At 59.0% G+C, this 25,310-nt stretch overlaps 1 protein-coding gene across 1 annotated transcript in view; it reads left to right on the forward strand.

Moving 5' to 3' along the window:
- The window catches only part of PPARGC1B (PPARG coactivator 1 beta), a 48,959-nt gene extending 26,793 nt beyond the window's left edge, over positions 1-22,166 (forward strand). Inside the window, exons 2-12 of the mRNA XM_075715212.1 lie at positions 9,059-9,232; positions 11,800-12,012; positions 13,902-14,018; positions 14,823-15,999; positions 16,619-16,655; positions 17,077-17,141; positions 17,599-18,361; positions 18,867-18,942; positions 19,822-19,943; positions 20,302-20,456; positions 22,063-22,166. Coding sequence (XP_075571327.1) covers positions 9,059-9,232; positions 11,800-12,012; positions 13,902-14,018; positions 14,823-15,999; positions 16,619-16,655; positions 17,077-17,141; positions 17,599-18,361; positions 18,867-18,942; positions 19,822-19,943; positions 20,302-20,456; positions 22,063-22,166 — 3,003 coding nt within the window. The remainder of the gene's footprint in view (positions 1-9,058; positions 9,233-11,799; positions 12,013-13,901; positions 14,019-14,822; positions 16,000-16,618; positions 16,656-17,076; positions 17,142-17,598; positions 18,362-18,866; positions 18,943-19,821; positions 19,944-20,301; positions 20,457-22,062) is intronic.
- Positions 22,167-25,310: the final 3,144 nt, after the last annotated feature.

Genomic DNA, 25,310 nt, shown 5'->3' on the forward strand with positions numbered 1-25,310 from the left:
CTGTTAGCTGGGATGGGCTGTGCCACAGGAGGACATTTGCAATATCCTCCAGACAGAAAGGGCCTCGTGGAGCCCCGTCAGCCTGTGAGCTGGTGACCAAACCTCCAAAGGGGCTGGTGGCTGGAGCAGGGCAGGGGCAGGGCTGCTCCTCCTCCGGCCCCTGCAGCCACCCTGACCCCGGGGGAGCCTCCTCGCTGGTGTCCCTCTGCCCACAGCTCTCATGTGGCTGCTGCCTGCAAGGACATCAGAAGAGGAAGGTCTGAAAATAATCGCTCCCTCATGTTTTCCTTTCAGAAGGAGGCATTTGCCATCGTGGGGAATTTTTGTGACCAGCAGAGCTGGCTAATAGTCAGCTCCTTGGTGAGTCAGGCGCTTGCCCGCTCCCGCGGCACAGCCTGGCCCCCCCTGTGCTGCCAGCCTGGCTGGAGCGCGGGGGCACCCCCGCTCCCAGGGCTCCTGAGCCTGTCTCGCGGGGCCACAGCATTTCCTGCCACCTCCAGCTGTGGTCTGCGAGTGGAAGCAGTCCCGAGAGCTTCGGGGTCTCGATGCCCCCACTGGCCTCGGCCGTGGCCCCCACTGCTCCCTGTCCCGCCGGGCATCCTCTGTGCAGAGCCTCTCGAGGTTGCAGGGCTTGTGCCACCTCTTGCTCTGTCCTTGCCCCACGCAGGCTGTGCTGCCTCGCTGGAGAAGCGCTGTGGCGAGGAGGTGAGCGTTGTGCTGGAGCGCAACACCTGCCTGCTCCTGCCTCTGCCTCTCTCCCCACGGCCAGGGGGTTGCATGGCAGGGCTGGAGACCTCCTGAGCTGATGGACCGCTTCCATTCCCACCGTGCTTTTGCACCCAGCTCAGCACATGCCAGTTGCTGTCTATTGATCCTGCCTTTGGTTTTGAGGCAGATAACAAAGAATTTCTTAGAAAACACCACCAGGGTTCAGGAGCAGGCCCGTGCCCTGCCTGGCTGATGCCATCGAGCAGTGCCAGCCCCGCTGCCTGCAGCAGCACCCGTCAGTGACTGGGGCAAGGCTGGCAGCAGCCGCTGGCAGGTGCATATTTGGGGGTGCTGCTCTCTGCTGTGCCAGGATCAGCGGGCAGTGGGCAGTGTTTGCCAGGCTGGTTGCTGGCAGGGTTGGCATAGGGTGCTAGTGTTTGGCTTGAGGGGTGCAGGATAAAGCTGTCACACTTCCTCGCGATGGGAGACGCTGTTATCAGCATGCTGTGTGTGCCCAAGCACACTGGCGCTGCCTGGACAGCCCTCTGCCCAGCAGACCGTATCCCACAGATGTGGCAACAGCAGCAGCGGGCATGGCACAGTGCTTGGCAGCAGCTGCAGTCGGCAGGTGCTGTTTCCATTAGCCGGTGTTGAGAGAGGAGCGTCCGTCTTCTGGAACAGCCCGTTCCCCACTGCATCTACCTGCTGCCCTCTCTCCTTGCACGGGGCAAAACAACCCTCAGTTCTCCTTTTCTGCCCTTGCCTGGTGTTTGGTGGTGCTGCCCCAGCAGTGGCGGTGCCGGAGGGTGATGGCAGTGGGGAGGTGCTTTGTGCAGGGCAGCTGGGTCTCCCCAGCTCTGCTGTGGCACCGGTGGGTCCTGCAGCCCTGGGCTGGCCCGTCCCAGAGCTCAGGCAGAAATAAAGTGGACTCTGTAATTTGCAGCCCAAATAAACGGTTGCTTAGTATGAACACGCAGCTCTGTAACCTGTGATATACTTTGCTGCTGCCCTTCTTCCTAAACCCGACACACCTTTGTTTAAAGTATTCCAGCAGCACATTGTTTATTCAGGGCATTATTACCAGTATCTCAGACTCCTTTTTTCTATCCTGTGACTCAGTGATAGTTTAGTGCAATTTCTTCCATCTTTCCTCCATATCAAAGATATCCTGGCAAGTTCGTGTTTATTGTTTGCAGTTAATGTTTAATATTTCCTATTACTGGCATCTCATGGTTGATCTTAATTACACCCTGCTAATGTAAGACAAAAGTCAGGAGGCGAGACTACATTCACACTTGGGCTGTGGCTCGGAGCCTGGCACTGAGCACCCTTCGTCCTCCTGGTGCTGCTGGGCTGGGTACCTGGTGGTGCCTGCACCCACTGCACTTCCCAGGCTGTGTCCGGAGGGTGGCTGCTCCATGCGTGTGGCTGCAGGGTGTCCGGTGTGGGGCCTGGCACTGCCGTGGTGGCTCCCATGTGCCGCAGCAATGCGGACAAGCAGCGGTTGTTTTTGAGCAGCTCGAGTGGAAGAAAGGATCAACCTGCTATTTATTTTGTCCGGGCTTTAAATGCTAGTGCTGGTTTTCCCTCTTGCTAGCTGACCTGAATTGTTAAAACAGATAAGAAGAAATTAAAAAGAAATTAAAGATCAACAGAGTTCAGAGGGCGAAATGCCCTGCTCCTAGCAGGACAGCGAGGTGTTGCACGCCTCTGTGTAGACCCGGGAGCCTGGGAGGTTCCTGCGCTCCTTCTCCCCCAAAATTGGGGAGCTGGATGAGGGAGCGGCAGCCTGCTGCTGCACAGCCCAGCCTCTGCGCTCCTTGTGCCTCCCTCCGCTGTGTCACATCGGTGCGTTTGCAGGCAGGGGCCCCTCTGCCTTCACTGCCTCCCAAGGAGCGACCACTCGCCCTCTGCTTGGGGCTCTCAGGCTATAAATATCGGGGGGTGGCAAGGGGCGGCCAGGCCAAGGCACAACCCGACACCACCTCTCCCTCATTTACAGTGACATTTTGTCAAATGCCAGTGGGGAGGGGGGTTGCTTATCTGCTGGCACGCACTCCAGTGACCTTCACAGCTCTGGCCAGGTGCCTCCTTGCTGTATTTACACTTATTTATAGCTCTCTCCTCCATCCCCACCTCTGCCCTCCCCCCCGGTACTGGAGGGCAGCTGCCTGCCCCACACGGGTCCTCTGGGCTGGGAGGGCTGGGAGGGAGCTGGCACGTCCTTGGGATGATAAGGGACTGGCAGCACCCAGCTTCGCCCCCCCAGGGTGCTGGTGGCCTGAGCGCATGGGGACTGCATCCCCTGGGTGGGAGCCGCGGGGACAGCAGGGTGCACCCCGGCGGCGGACGGGGCTGGGTTTGGCCCTGGCGTGGGTCCCGGTGGCTGTGTGCCCCCGTTGCTTCCCTGCTCCCATGCTGGGGCGGCCTGGGAGGGCGCTGGGGGTCTTCAGGTGCCTGTCCCTGCCTGCCTGAGTGGGGCTCCCACCCGCCTGAAGCAGCAAGTGGGGCAGGCAGCTGTGCCCACCGCTGCACCAGCCAGCCTGCTGCCGCCTTCCCCGGGAAAGAGTTCATCCCAGTGAAACAGCTGTGCGGTGCCCGTCTCCTTGCATGGCTGTAATCCCTGTTCCAAGCAGTCTGTAATTACGGATTTCCCTGATAAGCCTGGATGGCTCTCTCCAAAAACCCCTGCCCAAGGATTTTCTTTCCTTTTTAGAGACAAGTCTGGGGTGAGGGCGAGGAGGGGGAAAGTCCCCAGCCCACTGCGAACATGGGCACCGGGAGCTGGCACTGCCCGTGCCACCGAGGGAGGGCTGGCAGGAGCTGGCACTTCGTGTTCTCGGCATTTCTCACCTTCTGCTGCTTTGGGTCCCAGCCTAAATGCTACTGGCTAATTTGGGGCTCTGTCTCCAGCGCGTGGGGATGTATATTTATCCCTTAACACTTTGGGTAGGCACTCGGCTGTGGGGAGGGAGGAGGCTCCCTGCGGGGCTGAGTCACCGCTTCAGCTCCTCGGCAAGGAGATAGGCTGCCTGTTTCTGGCCGGTTCCTTCGGCCCCTCCGAGGAGCTGCTGCTTTCCTTCCTTTTTTCCATACAGCAAAGTGGCATGTGAATGACAAGGCATCCTGGGGCTGTGTATGCAGGCGGCAATGCAAATCTGGCCTCCCAGACTTAAACAGGATTAAGTTCCCGCGAAGGCGCTGCACCCATCCAGCAGCCCTTTCGCGCCGGCAGACTTCGGAAGCTGAAACTTTTGCAGCCTCACTAAGCATGAGCACAATGCGTGTGCCATCGCCCGGTGCGCTCAGAGCCTCACTGCAAAGTACTTGGCCACAACTTCAAGGGGCTGGACTCAGGGGTTTTGCAGATAAGGGAGATTTCTGCTGGTGCTGTTGTTGTGGGTGTGACAGAGGAGAGGACCTGCAGGTCTCTTCGTCACGGTCACTGCCCCATCCCCGGCCCCTCTGAGCCAGTTAGGGACTGCAGGCAACGGCTAGCTGAGCTCTCTTGCTTGCCCTGGTTTAGGTTGCTATTGCCTGGCAGCAGGGCTGTGGTTCCGTCAAGACGGTGTCTGGAGGTGGCATCACCCCTTAGCTTCTTTCCCAGGCTTGCCGCAGGGAAGGCAAGACCCCAGAGCATCAGCATTTGCCTGAAGGCTGCTGAACTCTGGGTGCCAGGTGCTTGTTTTCAGGCTGGCAGGCAGGAGGGCTGTGCGCTGCCTGCTGCCCAGGCAAGCTGGGTGCACATACGTGGAGCTGAGGTCTGCTCTTGGTGGGCTCACTGGGTACGGCTGCCCCCAGGAGCCAGCAGCCTGGCCCCAGCTGGCCTCTCCAGCCCTGCTGACTGGGGAGTTTAGTCTGAGGTGCCTAAGTTGACACTAAAAAAGAGGAAAACATTTCCTGTCTCGTTAATCCAATATTTGAATTAGAGTTGGGGTTGGAGAGGAACTTCATGTCTCTGCAGAGATAAGACCTCATGTGCTCACGCACCAGAGTTAACGCTGCTCCAAAGCAGAAGAAAGATCTCAAAGGGGAAATGTCCTACCTGCTGTCCCCACGACGTCGGGAGCCAGCACTGAGCTGTGCTCGATGGGGCATCCTTGGATGCGGCTCCAGCCAGTGGCTGCCCTCACTCTGCTGCAGGTCCAGCCCAGGACATGTGCTGGAGCTGCTGGGGACACTAGAGATGGTTGCCTGCATTGGCCACCGTCACTATTGGGCAGGGAGATGGAGCTAACCCCCATGCCAGCTCCTCGTCCTGCTCTGCCTTGTCACTGCTCCGGTAAGGGCAAAGATTGGGGGCTTGCAAAGGGACAGGGAGTCAGAGCAGCAGGTGCCCTGGTGGGTGCAGTCCCCAGAGCACCCGGGACCTCTTCCATTCGCAGCCCCGGGAGACAAGGGATGCTGACCAAGGAGCCACCAGAAGCTCTCAGGCTGATTTGCTCATGGGGGCTTCCAGGAGAAGGCAGAGCGCAGGCTGCGGGCAGAGCTGGCCCCTCCTCACCTTCAGTGCTTAGGGAGGAGCCCCGCTCCTACTTGTCTGGAGATGTTTAGGTGCAGCTGAGGTTCCCTGGGACAGGAGAGTTGGTGAGGTGACCTCTGGATGTCCTTGACTGCTGGTTTGGAGACTGTCCCTTGCGCTTTCTCGCTATTGCCAGCTCTGCCATGGTGGGCATGTACGGTGGGGCTGGCAGTGGGGCGGTGCAGCTGTGGCGGGCGCAGAGCCCTCCTGCTCTCCGGACTGACCCCAGGCAGGCACAGCACAGCTGCTGCTGGATCCGGCCAGCCTCGGCCAGGGCACGAAATGAGCACAAACCCTTGGTGCGAGGGTCCCTGCCAGCCTCCCGGGGCAACCCCTGCTCCCACGATTGAAGTTATAAACCCCTCGCGGTGGGGAAAGGCTGTCCGAGCTCAGCAGTGAGTGAATAAAAACATTAATGCTCTGTCCTCCCAGCAAGCAAAGCCTCTGCAGAGGCAAAGCTCCTTGCAACATGCAAGTGCGTATCAGCTGCCTCTTTGTCCTGCAACTGCGATTGCGTTTCTGCTAGGGCTGAGGTCAGAGTTGGTTCATGCTTTAAAGAAAGCCGAGGAGGACATCTCTGAATGGAGGCCATTCCCCCAAATGCCCTCCACCTTTTAGCTTTGGCTTTCAGGTGCAGCTGCCAGCACGGTGCTGCTGCCAGGCGCTCCAGCTGCTGGAGGGGATGCCCAGGCTTGGGCTCCAGCTCCCCCAAAGGATGTAGGTGTGTGGCACAGGGGCACCCGCATAGCTGCCTGGGCATCCCTCTTCCCTGGAGCAGGGATTCATCAGACAAGTCGCAACGAGCTGCTGGCAGCTTTCTGGTTGTGGCCACACTGCAGCGTGCACGGGCCAGGTATCTGGGCTGGAGGATGCCTCTGAATTTTTGAGCATGTCTCCATGGGTGTTTGCTGGCTGCACACCAAGAACCCATGGCTGATCTTCCTACAAACTCCCGAGTAAAATTAGAACAAAAGTTCACTCCTCTCCCAAGGCAGCAGGAAATGCAAAGGGTGGGAAAAGGGAAAGTCAGGGCAGATGAGGTCCAGTGCCCACAGGCCGCCTCCCCATCACTGCCAGCCCCTACCCGGGCAGGGGGCTGGGTCCTCCCCCACCCCTGCGGCCAGCCCAGAGGGGCTCCACTCTCAGCGCTCGGTGCCGGGCTAGCAGTGCTCAGAGTGATGGATTCCTTCCAGAGACTCAAGTCCTCGGTTGCTGGGATGGTTAAATGATCCTTTCTAGCAGAGAGGGCTGGCTGGAGCTGCAGCTTTATGCTGGGATACCCTGCCGGGTGCCGGTGCAGGCGGCCACGCTGAGCAAACGCTCTCCCTGCTTTTTCCGAGGAGGAGGAGGACCAGTGCAGGCAGAGCTGAGTTTTTGGGCACTCCTGACCTGTGCTGTCCGGGAACCTGGGAGCATCCACTGCCAACCGCTGCCTCGGGATGGCTGCACGCAGCATGGCAGTGCCGGGGCACTCCTGCCCCCGGGGTGCCCAGAGGGCAGCTCAGCAGCATTAGATTGCAGGAGTTTATTTTTACGCAGCCCTGTTGCCAATGGGGACATGTCACATCTGTGGAGCTGATCAAACGATGTCCCGAGCACTGGTGTCAGCTGCTCCTTGTGATCTCAGCACCAGGATCTTTTCCCTTGTGGCATATCAAAAGGAGCAAGAGAGTTTGACTGCTTTGCTATTTTTAATTGAACGCACGCACACACACAGACACACACACATATATATATATGTATGTATGGCTTTTCTAAAAATAAAAGCCTTTGCCTGTGTTCCCATGGGAAGATTTGGGGAGATGGGGGAGCCAAAGTTGTTGCAAGACTTTTTCTGGAGCAGGCACAAGAGTGGTGGCAGGAAAGCAGGGACAAGCCACAGCAGGTAAGGGACATGTCTGAAAAGCCAAAGGACGTCTGATCCCAGAGCAGCCCAGGATGCCCCTGAGCAGAGAGGACAGGAGAGCTGGGGGAAGGGTAACATCTGTGTCCCCCAGAGCTGGCAGTGATGAGGACGGGGACCCTTGACCTGCTACATGCACTCTGACCATCCAGGGAGCAAAGGTTTTTGCAGGGCAGGCTTGAAGACCCCCAGCCTTGGGGGGCCCATGAGGAGTATCCGGATCCCGGAGCCGTTCAGGGTGTTGTGTAGATTTTTTTTGTGCCTGATATACTTGGTAGCACCACGCTTGTGGATGTCTACCTGATACACCTCCTTCCAGCGGCAGGGCGGATGGAGGACACTGGGGACAGCATCCCCCCAGCACGGGGGCAGCTCCCCAGCCCCCCATGGGGTTTGCCCGCACCGGCGGGGCTGGGGCAGCATCAGCAGCTCCCTGCAGCCCCCAGCCCTGCCGCGGCTGTGGGGCCGGCCGGGCCAGCGGTCCGCTGCTGGGACATGGCTCTGGCTCACTGTTGGGCCATGAAGCCACTCTCTCCTGCCCTTGCTGCGTCCTCCAAACTGCTCACCCTTTCCTCACCACCCCTGGGAGGGAACGGGGCAGGAAGCAGGTGAGAAATGCCAAATGGGGGGTGTATGTGTGCAGGGGTGTCCTTTGGTGTGGCACAGGGTATCCTAAACCTGATGGGGAGCACTGGCACACAGGCTCCTCAGCCTATGACAACACAATCAATAATCCCAGATTATCCCAATTAAAAAAGAAAAGAGAAGAGAAAGAGAGGAACAGTGTCTTTTCCATTCCTGCAGCTAGCTGGAAATCCCTTTTCCTTCCCATTGAACGTCGGAGGAGACCCTTCCAGGGCACTTCAGGAGGGGAGGCCCCCACGTTCTCCTGGCCTGCAGCCTCTCTCACGTGCTCAGATGTTTGCCTGCTCCAAAATCCATTTGCTCTGTAAATAAACTTGTTTCCCTCATCGCTAGAAAACTCCCCCCGAGCAGCCAATACCGGGAGGAGTCACACCAGACCTTTCCCCTCCACGTTTGAACCTGGATGTTGGGGGCAAAACCAAGCATGAGCCGGGCAGAAGCAAGGCAGGTCCCAGCTGCTTTCTGTGGTTAAATGGACATTTTTAGCTCCGTTCCTAGAGCTCGCGTCGCCCTGTGTGCACCCGGACATCGATTTGTTTCCGTGTCGTTTTTCTCACCCTGCGTGTGCAATGAGGGGCCCAGGGTCTGTATTGCTTAGCGGTGCCTTGGGATGTGTAGGACATGCAGCTTCCCCGGAGGAACTGTCCCCAAGCGGTTCAGTGCCATGTGGTGGGGACGGGGACAGGGTACGGAGCAGCCACGCTGACCGGGTATGAGGCCACCCACCGCAGCCTGGCCCTGTGCGTTGCTGTCTTGTGTGCGCCCAAGTCTCTTGCCTCACTGTTATCGCTGATCGCCAGGGCAGCTGGATAACCCTGGGTGTCACCCTTAGGGCACCAAAGGCAGGAATGGCTTCAGTTTCCCTAAGAGCACCAGCAACTGCTTCACTGCGTGGCTGGGCTGTGCTTTGAGATTCTGCACGAGGCTCTTCCCGTGCAGACGCTGCTGTTTCGACGCCCGCCACAGCACGGGGCGCAAGAGGCGGGGTTTGGTGGCAGTTGTAGGGCGGCTTTCGGTAACCAGCAGTGCCAGTGCCAGGCTGTGCAAACTGATTTGCAAGGTGTGCAGTGAAGGGGTGCTCTCTGCGCTCTCCACTGCCTTGTCGTTGCTCCTGGAGCCACTCGCCACAGCTGATTCGAAAGAGGGTCTGAGTGATGGGCTCAAGCAGAGGCGATGGCACATGGGGAGACCGGCCATGTCCGCAGGTGGTTGCTGCTGCCTGTTGCTGCCTGCCCCTCTGGCGTGGTGGTGGGCTCACCCCGTTTCTCTTCTCTCCTCAGTATGAGGTGTCTGGTGAGGAGCACCTCTACTCTGACTTCCCTGAGATTGATTTATCCCAGCTGGATGCCAGCGACTTCGACTCGGCCAGCTGCTTCAGCGAGCTGCAGTGGTGCGGGGAGCACTCGGAGACTGACTCCAGCCAGTACAGCACTGATGACTCCGAGCTATTCCAGGTACCCCCATCCTCCTGGCACAGCGGACCCAAGGATGGAGGCAGGGAGGAGAGAGAAGGAGGGAGGAAGGAGGGGACCCACACAACTATTAATAGCTCTGCCCCAGCTGATTAGCGCTCCGTTAATTTGTGCACCGGCTGTAAACAGAGCAAGCAGAGTAAGGCTGATGAGGAGGTGGATGAGCAGAGGAGGGCTGCTGAGCCAGCTCTCCTGTGATGTATTATTAAAAGGGAATTACAGCTGGTGTACAGCACATCCCATTCGATTCCTGGGATGGCAGGGTGTGCTGGGGTGGCAGAATGGGGGTTTCAGGGCTGTGGGGTGGGGCAGCTACATTAATTTCCCAGGAGCAGAAAGCAGCCCCTTCCCCCAGCTCTCCAGCTCTGGCATCCTCCCTGCGTTTGGGGCTGGGGTCCCTCTGGCCAAGGGTGGCTGGTTTCTCCTCACCTTTGCTCTGGGATGGCCCCATCATTGTGCTGGCACCTGGGACCACACGGTTCAAAGCCCGGGACAGAGGATGGTCCTGGGCACCAGCAGTGCTGGTCCTTGTCCCTCGGCACGTTTTTGCCTCTCCTCATGGAAGAGCTGAGCATCTCCCAGAGCTGTGCCCCTGGGGCAGGGCTGTGAGCACAGCGCGGGCAGGTTGGAGCAGGGAGCTGCAGAGGCTGCCTGGGGACCAGGGGCAGAGCAGGCTGGGCAGCCCGCTCACCTTTCCCAAAGCTCATGCCGTGTCCTGGATGTGCCCCGTCCTTGGGGGCTGGGGTCGCCGTGCCCTCCTGAGCAGCACCCAGGCCCTTACCCCGTTGGACAAGGAGGTTGCGACCCACTGCTGCCTGCTGGTCACCAACTTACATTGGTTACATTTTAGGAGGGAGGAGGATTTGTATTTAAACAAGGGTGAAAAAAAAAAAAAGAGCCCCAATATTTTCTAACCTGGCCATAGTAACAACCCTCTGGCTTTTATGCTGTGCTAATGCTGTGCTTGAAAATGGTCCAGTCCAGCTGAGGGACCTTCATCACGAGATGCATATTTTCCACTGAACTTCCTGGGGAAAAGATAAACAGAAAAGAAATGCAAAAGACAGGCCCATTAGAAGCAGTGGAGTACGATGAAATGCATCCCACTGAACTTGTATGCACAGCAATCTCGTGCCAGTAACAGGAGGAAAAGAAATGGAGCCAAAAATGGAGCATCCTGCTGCCTTTCCCTGGAGCCTGCTCTAGTAACTGCGAGCAAGGTTAGGGCACAGAACAAAAGATACTTAATTTTCAAACGAGAGAAACGCGGGAGGCTGTGTGCAGTCAACAGTCCTTGTGAGCCTGAATTTACCCCTGTGCTAATTTTATAGCTGATGGTAGCCTGCTTCTTGTTGGATATGGTTTGCATTCAGAATATGATGGAGGAGGACCAAAAAGAAGGAACTGCTGGCTGACTTCAGCCATTCCTCAGCTTCTGCATCCTCTTCTGGGCTTTTGCACCATATTTTCAGACTGGAAGGGGACTTGGGGGGCTGTGTGGGACTGGGATGGTGCTGGGAGGGCTGGAGGTGCATCGGCTGAGGATGTCCAGATGGAAAGAGGGGCCCGAGGGGGCAGGTCGGGGCAGTGGGCTGGGAGGAGGCAGGAGCAGCCCGTGGCCCTGCCTAGCCCAGCGCAGCCCCGGTGCAGCTCCAAAAACTCACAAATCTCATGTCAGCATCCCCAAATCATGCCATTTGCTGAAAAAAATAGATCAGGGGAGCTGTAATACAAGGCCCATCTCATTCTGGGGGCCGTGCTCTGTTGATAGAGTCCCTCACAGAGCACTGGGTGCAGCCGGCTTTAAGTGTGAGGGCTCAGAGCCCCTGTCAAGTTGGAGGTGTCTGCGTTCAGGGGGTTTTAGTGAAAACAAAACCCCATACTGCTTGTTGTAGGCTGTGGCATCTGGCCAGCGGTGCAGCCTGGGCTGTGCTTCCCCTGTGTGCTCCCGGGGGGGGCCATGCCCTCTTGTCCACTGGGCAGCCCTGGGCTGAGCTTACAGCTCTTCACATTTTCTTCGCTTTCGCCATCAGGAGAACTGCGAATAACCGGCCATGCCCTCTCGGGCCTCCCCAGCCCCGCAGAGGGCAGGGGACTGTGCCTGCCCCCTCCCTGGGCTCCCGTCTTAGCTGGATGCTGCTCCCAGCTCCGCTCAGCAGTGCTGTGATAGCCAGTGCCGAGGGGGATCTTGCAGCCCAGAGTCGGGAGGATTTGGGCAAGGAGCCTTTTAATCACAGATCCTTTATCTGCTGCTGTTTGCCTGATGGTGTGGTAGAGGCAACTATGGGGAGAGAAGATGCTCTGATTCATTATTTTCCTCCTGGGGGCGCAGGGGGACAAGACCGATGCTCCTTTTCCAGTTGGGTCTCTCTCTCCCTGATGCCATCCTAGTGCTGCGCTGGGGAGGAGCTCTCCCAGGTCCTCTGCGGGGTCACCGGGAAGTGTGGGTGCTGGTATGGCACTGCCAGCCCCTCTTCCCCGCTGCCCAGCATCCCCCGGTCCCTCTGCCCAGCCTAACTGCCCCTCTCTTCTCTGCCTGCTCCTTTCAGATAATAGACAACGAGCATGAAGCGCTGCTGGCAGCCCTCACCGAGACATTGGATGATATACAGGGAGATGACATGGGCCTGGCTGCCTTCCGAACTATGGAAGAGGGGGACACGCTCAACCATGCCTCCACCTCGCCTGCCCCCTCCCCCAAACCCACCGCCCCGGTCACGGGGGGGCCGTCCCCGGCCCCCGAGTTTGATGAGCTGTCTCTAGTAAGAACCCACTTCCTACTGTTTAAGGTGGATTTGGATGAGCCCCTGATAAGCCGGCTGCATGGGTATGATAGGAAGCAAAGGTCTGAATTTTTTCATTCTAGGCTTAAAACTCTCTTTAACCGTCAATACCAAAGCATATACTTGTATTGTATACGTATACATGTTCTGCATCATTGCTGTCACCTCCATCACCATCCTCACGGGAATAAGCTGTGTGTATACAAATATATATATGAGGGGGGTGGGGGCGGGTGTCAAAGGGGCGGGGGCTGCTTTGGCAAGACCCACACCTGCTTTTAACCGGACACGCGGATGTGGGGCTGCCCGGGGGTCTCCCTAGCACATCCGAGCCCCGTGCCCATGGGCAACAGTGGCTGCTCCCACCTGGCTCTTCCTCAGGGCCGAGCTCCCCGCTGCTCTCGCAGGAGGGACAGAGGGGGCTTGGCCAGAGTGTCAGACAGCCCATGCCCTCACCTTTCAGCGGGAGGGTTTGACCCTCCCATGCCTTCCACCACAACCCCCTCGGGGGCTGTGTGGCCTCCAGTCCCTACAGATGAGGTGACCGGAGCATCCCCCTTGGTTCCCTGCAATATTGGGGCTCCAGCCCTGCTCCCCCTCCAGGCCAGGACTAATGGGCAGCATTTGCTGCAAACCACTGCCATCCCTGGGAGGTCCGCTGGGACAGGGGCACCCAGCCCGCTCCCTCCTGGGGCTCATGGTCCCCCCCAGAGACCCCCAGCCTGGCCCCGGGGTCTCCCCAAAAGCTGGGGCGGTGGTGGGGAGGAGTGACATCCAGTGGTGAGAGCGTGCATTTCCACCGCCCACGCCCTGCACAGGGGGGTATATATCACACACAATATGTATGTGTATATATAGGATGTATACGTTGCAGGAGTGGGGGGAAAAGGGTGCTGGTTGCTTCCACTAACAGGAGCTGCACGCCTAAATCTGGGGGTGCCTCAGTTTATGTTTCCTGGCAGACCCTGACCTGGGCACCCCCTATTTGTATCGCCCTTTAAAACCCCCCGTGCCCACCCTGGGGCTCTGTGCCCGCCGGCCAGCACAGGAGCCCCAGATCTGTCTCCTCTGTGCAGTCCCCCAGCACCTACGCAGTCGTCTTGCTGTTGAGCTGCGTTGCCTTCAGTTGTTGGCACGACATGGGTGGAACATGAAATGCTGTTGCTGGGTGTGGGGTTTCTTTTTTTTTCCCCTAACCAAAAATGGTTTTGAGTAGAAGAAAAAACTTATGCCGACCGTGCCATCAGAAGTGGTGGCACTGTGGGTTACCCAGGGAGAACCCCACTCCCACTGCCTGTGGGCTTGACAGAGCATGTTGAGGAAGACCCTCAACAGGTCCCACAGGAGCTTGCATCTGCAAAACGCCTTGCAAGCTCATTAACGAATCGAAGCCCTCTCTGGACGTTTTGGCTAAATGAGCCTTGCATGGGGACCCAAGCGAGCAGTTCAAAGCTGTCACTCATGCCGATGTAAAGTCTCTGTCACCTAAGGGCAGAATTGATGGAGTGAGAAGGTTGAACACCACAACAGCTCCTGTCTGTCTGACCAGAGTGGGGATGGCCTTGGGAAGTAAATTGCCTCATGTCCCCACCGCCCCGACCTGCTGGGGGGCCCTTAGGGACACGGGTGAATGCTGCGGAGATGTCCCCGACCCCCTCGGGGCTGTGCGTGGCCAGGCGCCTGCCCCACAGCAACGGGGAGGTGGGAAATGCCTCCCTGCCTTTTTATCCCCCCCACCATTTTTGGGTCAGGTGCTCAGCAATGGACGTGCCCAGCGCAGGCACGAGCTGAGGGCCTGCAGCCCCGCTGGTACTTTGTCCTGCCCTTGCTGCGATGCCGACTCCTTTTCTTGCCGCTTCTCTTTGCAGCTGAAGAAGTTGCTCCTCTCTCCATCGCACGTGCCTCCAAGCTGCGAGGCTCAGCGGGACGGCAGCGCCCGGCGCCCGGGGACCCTAAAGTCCCGGCCCGCACGGCCCTGCACAAAGGTACTTCCTCGGCGGGCAGAGCTCGAGCCTGTCCAGTGCCCACCTCTCGGGAGCTGTCCTAAAGGAGGTCACCGAAGGACGGTGTCAGGGAGCGTGGGCAGCCTCTGAGTTGGGCCAGGGGCTGGGGACAGGCGGGGACCGTCACCATCGGCAGAGCAGCGCGCAGCGTTCCTGTCCCTGTCTGCGCCGGGGCAGTCTGGGCTCAGCAAAACCTTCGGGCTTCGTGCTGGGCTGAGAAACGTCTCGACCCCATTTGGACTCAGCGGGGTCAGGCCTCTCCCAGCTTCCCTGAGCGGTGGTTTGTGAAAACCTGTGTGCTCCCTGGCTGCCCCCTCACCCCTCTCCCTGCTGGCTCACAGCCCAAGCTGGGAGCCATCAGCTTGGCAGAGCTGCATGCCGTGCTGCAGAGCCGACCCCGTCACTTAAGCTAACTGCCTGAAACCCAGCAGAAGTTGCCATCAAAGATTTTTCTACTTGGCTAATAGCAGTTGTGTGGTGCATTAGGCCCGGCAAATTGATTGCCTGGGAAGAGCAGCAAATCCCTCCCAGGGAGAAGGAGCATCAGTGCGTGCCGGCTGCTGGAGGGGCAGTGGTTGGGCTGCCAGCCCTGCATGCCCGGTGGAAACCCCCTGGGCGTGGGGCTGACCCGCAGGCAGGTTGGGATGCTGGTGGGCCAGGACCAGGGGATTCGAGGATGTGGAGTGGCTCTGTTAGCCCGGGGGGCTTCTCCCCCCATGCCTGGTACTTGCATCAGGTTGTGGCTGCGGTGCTTGGGGCTGACTTTCTCCTCTCTCCCTTCTGAAGGTGGAGGGTCCCCGGGACAGGAGGGCAAGCGTCCCGCAGGCACAGAGCCGCAGCTGCACGGAGCTGCACCGGCACCTCACCTCCACCGTCCCCTGCCCCCAGACCAAAGCCCCCCGGCTGCCTGAGGAGTGCCCCAGCAGCCGCCGCCACCCCTCCTCAGGCGACTGCGCCCGTCACGAGGATGACAGTGACTCCAGTGATGACTCTCTGAGCTCCGGTGACTCGGTGACCCCCCCTTCCTCAGTGGAGGATGGCTCCAGCAGCCAGTTCTCCTGCGAGGGGGAGATGCACTCAGTGGTGGAGCTCATCCGCTACATGCACACCTACTGCCTGCCGCCACGGAAGCTGCCTGCCCGTGCCAGTGCCGATGCCAAACCCCAGCCCTGCAGCAGCCCCTTCAAGAGACCCAAACCGGACTGCCCCGTGCAGCCGGGCACCCCCAGCAGTGCCCGGAGCCGGCCGGGCTGTGCCTGGCAGGCAGCCGGGGGCTGCCAGAAGCCTGGAGCATCCTTCTCCATCCTGAAGGAGCTGCTGGCGCGGGACCTGCTGTGCGATGTGAGCAAGCCATACCGCCTGGGCAAGCCCGTGTACGCCGCCCTGGCCCGGCCGCCCGGCTCCTGCTCCCCTGTGCCACCAGCCCAGGACGGGGAGGATGCTGGTGGGACCTGCACATCCAGAGCCAAAATGGCACCGGAGAAGGGGGAGCCACAGCAGAGCCCCGGTGCCGAGGCGGAGGCAACGCGGGAGCTGGGTGGCCTCGAGGACGAGGCTGGGAAGCATGCGGGCGCCCTGGGCGCAGCTGCGGGGAAGGTGGCCCGCAAGCAGGAGAGCACCATTTATGCTGTCCGCCGGTCCAAGAGACTCAACCCCCAGCTCGGCCACTGGCTCTCCTTCCTCGATGAGCCGCCCCCCGAGCCATCCATCCCCCAGGAGCCAGGGGACAGCCGTGGCCCCCAGGATGCCCTGGCCTGCAGGGAACCTGCACCGTGCCCAGCGCTGGAGGGCTTCTCCGCTGAAGAGCCCGCGGCCGAAGTGGAGGTGGGGGGCACAGAGGAGGGAGACGGCGGGAGCACGGCACGACTGGCGGAGCCCCAGCCCCTCTCCCTGAGCTCCCAGGGGGATGGCGAGGTGGGCGATGGGGCTGAGAGCCGGCGCTGTGCCCTCCTGGAGCAAGCAGGTGAGGGGGGCTGGGGGCTGTCGCTCTGCTCGTCCCTGCCCAGTGTGCCCGCATTGCCCATGCTGTCCCTGCCGTGGGTGAGCGCTGCTGGCCAGGCGCCGGGCACTCAGCTGGCAGTGAAACTGTGAGCAGCCCCAAGCACAGCTGAGCCCTGACCCACACGCTGGCTGGCTGCGGGGTCCCATGCATGGGGAGTTGGGGCCCTGTTCTAGTTTTGGGGTGCTGTTTCAATCCATGGACCCTTCTGCCTCAGTTTCCCCATCCTTATAATGAGGTGAAGGAGTCAGTGTAGCGCTAACCCAGCAGGGACCAGGCTGCCTCATCCCTCTGGGTCCCCCTTCCCCATGGGCTCGCCCTGTGCCTGGGCACCAGGGTTCAGCTGCACCAGTGCCCCAAAATTGCAGCTATCTGCAAGCGCTTCATAAGCACGAATGGCTCAACCCTGGCAGGGTTAGTCCTCCCGTGGATGCAGACACCTTGCAGGCCGGCAAAGCCCACGGTCCCCGGCCCCCTGCCAGGCCAGGGTGGGCAGAGGGGCCTTGGCTCCCACCACGAGCACCGCGGGCGCTGGAGGGAACACAGCTCTGCTGGTAACCCTGCTTCTCTCCCTGCCTTTCAGAAACACCCAGGTGTCTCACGCTGTCCTTGGCACAAACGTAAGTGCACATGGGGCTAAATGAACTGTGCTGGGGCTGGAAAGCTGCCTCGGTTTGTCTGGCTGGGCATGCATCTGCAGTGACCAAGCGAAGCGGCTTTTGCAGAGCAGACAGAGCCGTGCAGCGGGGCGTGGGGCTGCGGGGAGCTGTGGCCCGTACTCTGGTGCAAGGAGCTCGGAGAGCCCCGGCCCGAGGGCAGGGCATATCTGCATGCCAGAGGTGACATGCCCCAGCACTCTGGTTGGGACAGGGAGGGCATGCTGCTCGCCCCGCTGCCCCTCTCACCCCTCCGCGGGGTTACTCCATCAGGCACTGGCCGTGGTGGGAGGGCTCGCTTCTAGGCAGTTTTCTCATCTTCCTTTTGTTTTGGGGGGACTGTGGTTCCCCTAAACACCTTCTCTCTCCTCATTTTCTCCTCCAGTGACCCAACCTTTGGGAAGAGAAACTTTGAGCCGATGCTGACCGTGGAGCTGTGTGGGACAGCAGGTAGGACAGGCTTTTAATATTTTAATTTTGCAAAAATCCTCACTGGGAGGGGGAAAATTTTCCCTAAATTCAGCCTGGAGTTGCTGGCTCCAGCTGAGCCCAGCTGAGCAGGCATGTTCATCCCCTGGCCCGGGAGCCCCCCTTTGCACCACAAACACAGGGCACTGCAAGCAGCTTGCAAGCTGCATCCTTCAGAGATACCAGTGCTGGGGGTACACATTTGGGATGGGGAGGCAGCTCAGGGGGCCCTTGCATGAGCCAGGAGGGAAGGGAGAGTCCTCTGGTCCCTTCTGCGATCAGGCATCCTTTTTTCCCAAGTGCCACTGGATGGATGAGGCTGCGGGGGCCAAGCAGCCTCCCTCCCTTGCAACGCCTGGTGCAGCTCAGGCGTCAGGGTGGGACGGGGCAGGACGGCGGGGGCAGAGCTGACTCCTGGCCTTTGTTTGGCGGGGTTCAGGTCTCACACCACCCACCACTCCACCGTACAAGCCCGCCGAGGAGGACCTGTACAAGCCAGACATCCCCCAGGAGCCAGGGAAGGAGGATGGGACAGCCCCCAGCCCTGGGGGCACAGGGGATGCGGCAGCCTCCCGGAAAGCCCCCAAGAAGCACCCCGAGAGGACAGAGCTCTTCGCCCACCTGAGCCGAGCCGCTGGGCGCCCCGTGCTCCCTGAGCAGCAGGGCATGCTCAAGCGGCCCTTCTCCCGCTCTTTCGGGGACCATGACTACTGCCAGGTGCTGAAGCCTGAGGCTGCCCTGCAGAGGAAGGTGCTCAAGTCGTGGGAGCCCCCAGGCCAGGTGGAGACGGAGCACAAGAGGAGGGTCCCAGCTGCCCACTACCAGGGGCTGGACCTTGGCAGCAAGGAGGCGTGCGGCGAGATGCTGTGGAAGGACAGCGTTAAGCAGCTGAGAGACCAGGAGATCAGAGCCAGCTTAACGAAGCACTTTGGCTTTCTGGACAGTGCTCTTGATGAGGACATGGTCTTCTGCAAGACCCCTGAGTATGACACCGTCTTTGAAGACAGCTGTAGTGAGAGCGGCTCTCCAGTGGAGGAGGAGGAGGAGGAAGAGGATGATGATGAGGAGCACGGTGACACCAAGCTGTGTCTGCGGAGAAACCCCCTTTCCAGGACCAGTTTGCATTACTGTTCCCGGAGCAGGTCCAGCTCAGGGTCTTCGTGCTGCCGGTCCCGATCGCCTGCAAGCAGACGGACCTTCAGGTACAGGGGACAGCGGCGGGGGACACATGGGGCTGTTCTCGCACCCTGTGTTTTTGCCCTGGTGCGTGGCAGCCCCGTCTCTCTCTGGTCTGCTAGCCCAAGTAATAAAGATGCTAATTAATGAAAGAAAAAACATTGAAAAAATTGGTACTGCATCAGCAGCTGCTGAAAACATTAGCCATGGCCAGAGAAAGCAGCACTAGGTGGGGAAGGAGCCAGGGATTTCCATTGCGCTGGGGGTGATGGGGCATGGGCAGGGGCCGGAGCCATGCCTGGGAAGGGGCGAGTGCCAGCTGGGATGCCCCCCAGCATCTGTTGGAAAGGACTTTCCAGTGTCCTTTCCAGTGTTTCCAGACGCCCATATCTCCTCGGCTGCTGGTGCTTCCAAGCACCCACCCACCCACTGCTGCAGACGCTGCATGCCTTGGCTTCTCTTTGATGTTTGAAGCTTTCCCCGCCGGATCCACCCCACGCCCCCGCTGACCTCTTCTCCCTTGCTTCCCAGGTGTGAGAACGGCGAGCAGTGTCAGGGCGGGAGCGGGCACCGGGGCCAGCTGGAGAAGAGACGGGAAAAAGCCATCGTAAGTGAGCGGGGACCCTGCGCTGGGACAAAGCAATACTGAGCCCTCAGTTCATCTCCTGCTCCAGAAAAGCAGTGGTGGAGCCCATTAGCCCTGGCTTCAGCATCCCTTGGTGTGAGGCCAGTGTTAAACAAGGACATGGGGGTGGAAGGGGGAGAGAAAAACCTAATGTGAAGCAGAAGCCACCAGCGATTGGCAATACATGGAGTCCTTGGCGCAGAAATGCCCAGAACATCCTACGCCAGTGCTTCAGCACACGTGGCATTGGCAATTAGCGGGGTGAGCTGGGGAATCCCTGAAGCTGCTCAGCCATTATGGATATGGTCCTGCTGCAGAAGCAGCCTTGTGCACCGGGAACCCTGCATGTGCCCACAAGTGGGAGCTGGGTGGGTGGGCGTGCGGTGAAATAACTTGTCGGTCCTCTCTACTGTTGTGCGCACACACACGCACACGCTCACATGCTTCTGGCATTTTTTTTCTGCAGTGCAATTGAATTTTGCCCCAAGCAATTCTTGGGAATATTTCCTGGCATCTTCACCAGGAGAAGCTGAAAAAGCTGCAGGAATGCAGGAGAAATTTAAATGAGAAGGCGGCAGGGGTGGCTGCTTCGGCCTGAGTGTAACACTGTCCCAAGGGACGTGGATACGGCTGTCCCCCGCAGCAGTGGTGTCCGGGGGGTGACACCCATGAGCTAGCTGGAGCGGAGACAGACAGACCTGGGAGATGTGAGGCTGTGCCCATGGTGGCATCGCCCTGCTGCAGCCTGATTCCCAGCGCTGGCTCCTCAGGGCTCCTCAGTGGCCCTGCATTTCCAGAGCCAGCCAGCAGCACAGAGGCACAGGGCTCCTGGAGCCTGAAATCTTTCGCTTGCTTTGCCAGGGGGAAGGCCGGGTGGTGTATATCAGAAACCTCTCCAGCAGCATGAGCTCCAGCGAACTAAAGAAACGCTTTGAAGTGTTTGGTGAAATCGTGGAGTGTCAGGTCCTGTCCAGGACTAACAGGTGGGTGGCGAGCGAGCCATGGTCTGGGGCTCCAGTGGCTGGGGGCAATCCCTCTCCTGCAGCAGCATCAGTGCTGCCAGGCGACGCCGGGTTACCCCTGCATCCAGCTGTGCGTGTGTGAGTGATGCGGTTGTGCCAGTGGGGTGAAGTGCTCTGCACCATGCCAACCACCTTGGTCAGGTCCAAGGGCATAGGGAGGACTGGTGGGATGGAGGGGCAGTGGGATGGAGTGCTGGTGGGATGGAGGGCCGGTGGGATGGACGGACAGCAGGATGGACAGGGATGCAGTGCTGGGCAGAGCCACATCAGAGGGGCTGCAGGGTCCATCGCATCTTGATTTCTTTCTCTGGTTGCTCAGGGGGGATAAATATGGCTTCATCACCTACCGGTATTCAGAGCATGCCGCCTTATCTCTGAAGAATGGCACCTCGCTAAGGAAGAGGAACGAGCCTTCATTTCAGCTCAGCTCTGGTGGCCTCGGGCACTTCTTCTGGACCAGATACACTGACTTGGGTAAGAAAGCAGGAGCTGCTTTTTCTGAAGCATCCTGCTTATCAGCACAGAGCTGTAATGGCATGTTGCACTGCTGAACCCTAGTCATGCAAGGATCCTAAACCTCTTTAGAGCCTGCAGGGAAAACACACCAGCTCTCCTGTGGCTCACGTAGCTGCTCTTAGCTCAGTCGGATGGCTTGGGAAACTGGCGGGAGAGAAGAAAAGCAACTGGCATGAGGAGTGTGTCGGCTGCAAAACGTAGCATCGAACCCCAGGGCTGCTGGGTCTCAGCTGACCACAGCCCATCCTGTCTCCACTGCATTTCTACACAGTGCTGGACACTTTCCAGCAGAGAATTCCCTTCCTAGTCATTAGAGAAAGCAGTCAGCAACATCCTTTAGCCCAAGAAGTGATCTGGGTGGTTTGCTGCCCCTCAGGACAGATTCACCACACTGCACACACACTTTTGAGCCAAAATGACAGCACTGAAATGTGCTGCGGTTGCATTAGCTCTTTCTGTGCTGTATAGGCTTCTGCAAGACCTCCTTCCTCACTCAGCGACCACGTTAGCCAGGGCCTCGCTGTACCCCGTCCCTCCATGGGTGGTAGGGCTGTAGCCTGAGCTGAGGGAGAGGAGTGAGAGCCTATGTTAGTCCTGCAAGAGAAGTGTGATCCAGGCATCACTCAGCCCTCGTTGCTGTGATCTTCAGGTGTTTCACGAACACCGTGCATTTATTTCTGTACCCTGTGCAGGGGGTGAAGTGGCCCGCTTCATGCATGAGAGACTGAGGCCCAGAAAATAAAGCCCCAAGTCTTGGCTTATCTGTAGATGCCCAGTCTGACACAAGTACTGCCTGTTCTTATAGCACTTTATAATCTCTCATCTGCTCAGAGCAGTATTCCCTCTGACTTTGGTTGTGGGTGCAAATGCCTGTTGTTCATCTAAATAATCCCAGGGCCTCTCATTTTGGGCATGGAGAAGATACGAAACAGATCGCACCCCATGATGAAGGTGTTGGCACGTGGCTGTGCAGTGTTGTGAGGAGGGGGGCCAGAGCTGCCCCCCCCCCAGTGCTCCTCACCTGCAGATTGCTGCAAGGCCAGCAGTCACCCCCTTATTGCACAGCCTGGCTCATTCCTAAAATCCTGCTTGCCCTGGTACAGGATGAGATGGGGAGCCCACGGGCACAGGTAAAATGCAACCGTGCCATTCATGGCTCATTCAAAAATACACACCCAAAAGGGTTAAGCTGCTGTTAAATTAGGCAGCCTTATTTCTGGCATTTGCTGAGTTTCCCAGGCTTTGTGGTGGCACTGTTTGTTCAGCTTCTGAGGGAGGGCTGGGGAGCGCTGCAGCAGGCAACCCGTCCCCGCGACCGGCGCAGCTCCCACGGGACGGCCCTGTGTCAGCACCTTGGAATTCAGCTGCAAAGACAGCACCGTCCCCGCTCCCTTTCCCCATCACCGCCTCGTCCAGGCTGGCTTTGCGGTGCTGGGATGCAGCATGCCGGTAGCGGGGGAGTGAGCAGTGCCCTGCTGTGCCTCAGTTTCCCCCCCTGCCAGGCAGCGAGCACGCTCGTGCCCTGCTCCCTGACCTGGCTGCCTTGTGTCCCTGCCATTCCCAGATTGCAGCGCAGAGGAGTCCTCCCCAGCTCCAGTGAAAAGCAAGTACGAGACCATGGATTTTGACAGCTTGCTGCAGGAGGCCCAGCTAAGCCTGCATCGGTAACAGCCTTAACCTTGGAGGAATACCTCAATACCTCAGTCAAGGCACTTCCAATATGTTTACGTTTTCAAAGAAATTATTCAGTCTATGGAAAGCGAGAGAGCGAGCGAGAGAGAGCGAGAGCACGCACGCACGAGAGAGAGACTGCTGTCCCTTCCGATCGATGTTTACATTGAACAAAGCTGCTTCTGTCTGTGAGTCCCCATGGTGTTGATGTCTCACTGCCACACGTTAGTCCCCTGCTTCTGACTGGTTGTTTTAGGGTGAGCCTAGGACCCCCCTGGCCCCTCTCCCCACTCCCAGCTTCCCCCCCCCCCACCCCCGTGCTCCCACCGCGGAGTTGCAGCTGTGTTCACCATAACATTTTTTTGTCCGTAGTGTGTGATGATGAAATTGTTAATTGTGAATAGAATCAGGATTATAAACTAATTTTTAATAGAAGAAGAAGAGAAAAAAAAAAGTATATACTTAAAAAATGTATTTATGGCTCAGATGTACTGTAATTCAGATTTATTGTACCGCTTCCTTGATTTTTAACTATGCACTGTAATGAGGCACTTGCCACTCAGCAACTGGGGGGGTCAGAGCAGAGTCATGGAGCCGGCATGCACCCATCGGCCACGGAGGCACCCGTCTCCCTCGCCGGCAAACTGGGGTGCTCGGCGGTCGCGTCAGGGTTGCCCACTTTGCTGTCAAAGCCATTCTTCTCGCTCGCGTGGCCCGAGGCCCCCAGCCCCATCCTGGCTGGGTTGCGGCACCCAGTTGCTGAGCTCAGCCCTGCTGCGTGATGGAGCCGGCGGGCGGCGGGGCATGCCAGCCCCGTGCCATTCTCGCCACGGGGCCAGGGAGATTTGCAAGCGTGAAGGAGAGGAGTGGTAGAAGGATGCGCTACCTGTGGGGCTGCGGGACCAACGCCTGCCAGCCAGCACTGCTCCAGCCCTCCGCTGCCTTTGGAGCCAGGAGAGAGGGGCTGGGGCGCCGGAGCTGCCAGGCGTGATCTGGCGGGTCCTGCCGGTGCAGCCCGGGGGACGGGTGCCTCCTGGTCTGTGCGCGGGAGCTGCCTTCTCTCCAGCTCCTTGGGCGGCTGGGAGACCAGCCGGGCCGAGCGGCTTGCTCCCCGCTCGCTTCCACCCCCTGCAAGGCGAGCGGGGTGAGAAGACCCATCTGTGATCTCCGCCCGGCAGCCAGCCCAAAATCCAGAGTGGCAGGGAGGCAGGAGGGGGCACGGCAGCCGCACCAAACATCCGCCCCACCCAACGCCCTGCCCGCGCTCTGCCCGGTACCTGATAAGCCATACACTTCCCCAGCACCCAGCTGGCACCCAGGATCCGTTCCCCATGCCCGCCAGCGCCCCGTGGCACGCTTGCCTGCTCTGCCTCTGTCCTGGGGCCCTCAGGGCTGCCCGGCAGCGGTGGATTTAAGGCATGCTCAAGTAGCACCCCCCTGAAATTTGCTTGCAAACCTGCCCTCCATCTCCGGGCGAGGTGGGAGGGGGAGAGAGCCCACCACCGGCTGCAGCAAACCCCACCGCGAGCCAGCCAGAGGCACTGTTTTCCTGAGGGAGCGGGAATCTTGCTGCTCTTCAAGCCATCACCATCGTCTCCATTTCTTTTTCAGACCCAGAGACCACTAGGGATTCAGCCATCCTATGTAGATAGAATATTATAGCCTTAACTCTGCCAATAGATAGATTAGAGTCTCCTGGGGTCTCCCCCCCGCCATGACTTAGGGGTTTTATTTCCATTTCCCTGGTGTGGGTACTATTCCGTCTTGCAGGGAGTATGACCAAAGCCTCTGAAATTGCACAAGATGAGATGCCAAGAGCCTGAGCCCTGCCGAGGTGGCCCTTGGCTCCAGGGCGGTGTGTGCAGCTGGTCTCTGGCGGGAGCGGGAATGCCGGCAGCGCCGATACCAGCACAGTTACCTGGCTATTTCTCCCCGCTCTCGGGGGAGCCGTGGTTCTGATGACAGCCAGCCCGGCGGTGTGAGGGCCCGCAGGCCACTGCGGGGTTTGAACTGCGGGTCCCCAATCAGCCGCCGGTGACGGTCACCGTCAGGGAACAGTCCTCGTGCCATTTCAGTCTCAGCAGCAAGGTGCAGGGTCTCTCCTGCCACGAGCTGCTCCCACTTCTCATCCCACCTTAGCAAACACGAGTAGCTCTGGCCGAGACTGAGCATCTGCTATTGGCAATTGCCTCATTGTAGCTTTGCCTTTTTCTGTCCTAGTATTTCCTCACAACGATGATGTTTACATGTGATTGCTATAGAGCTTATGTAGAATGTATATAGCGACACATTTAGGGTGGGTAGTACTGTCCTGTGCTGTGCTGATGTTTTTCAGAAAACAATCAATCCAAAAAAACAAAAAAAAAAAAAGCAAAGTCAGTGGAATTCTTCCATCTCCCGTTCAGCCAGGGCCACCGAGCCCCTGCGGCCGGGACCCGCTGGGGATGCATCAAGCGTGGCGGAGGGGAAGGGTTAGTGCAGAGCTGGGGAGCTCCAGGGCTGGGGGGGAGCCCTCACCTGGGGGATCGCTCAGTCGCTTCCCAAGCATTGGTTTCGGTGTACCCAGATATAAAATTTCACATTGCTTTCCTGTGGCTGGGCACCCCAGGTCAGCCCACAGCCCCTGCCTGTGCCTGGCTTCTGGATATTGAGGCTGGTGCTTGGAAAGGGAAGGGCTCGTCCTGCACAGAGCCGATCAGTACTGCACCCATAGAGTAGGAAGAGATGCAATAAGTGGTCTTCGTGGTGCCTGAAGCCTATAAGTGGGGTTGGGGTTTTTGGTGGTTTTTTTTGTTTGGGGTTTTTTCTTTTTTTTTCCGTTAAATTGGAACGGTTTGTTTTTCCTCCTCCCCCAAGAAACGTCTCCAGGACTTGCGCGCTATGCGCAGAGGTGTGCAAGGTGCAGAGGCACAGCCGTGGCTGGGGCAGCCCTCCGCCGCTGCCCGTGTCTGCCAGCCCATTGCTGCAGCAGGGAAAAGGAGGGGGCACGTGCTGCCCACCCCAGGGCTGTGTGCTGCCTGCCCCGGGGGTGTCCCCCGACTTTTAGGACTGGGTGAGAGCGGAGGGTGTTCAGCTCAAGAAGCACAGGTCTGCTGGGTTTAGAATCCCTCATGCAGGGTTTGTGGTGAAAAATAAGTTTCC

This window comes from Pelecanus crispus, chromosome 8, assembly GCF_030463565.1.
Source record: "Pelecanus crispus isolate bPelCri1 chromosome 8, bPelCri1.pri, whole genome shotgun sequence".
Lineage (NCBI taxonomy): Eukaryota > Metazoa > Chordata > Aves > Pelecaniformes > Pelecanidae > Pelecanus > Pelecanus crispus.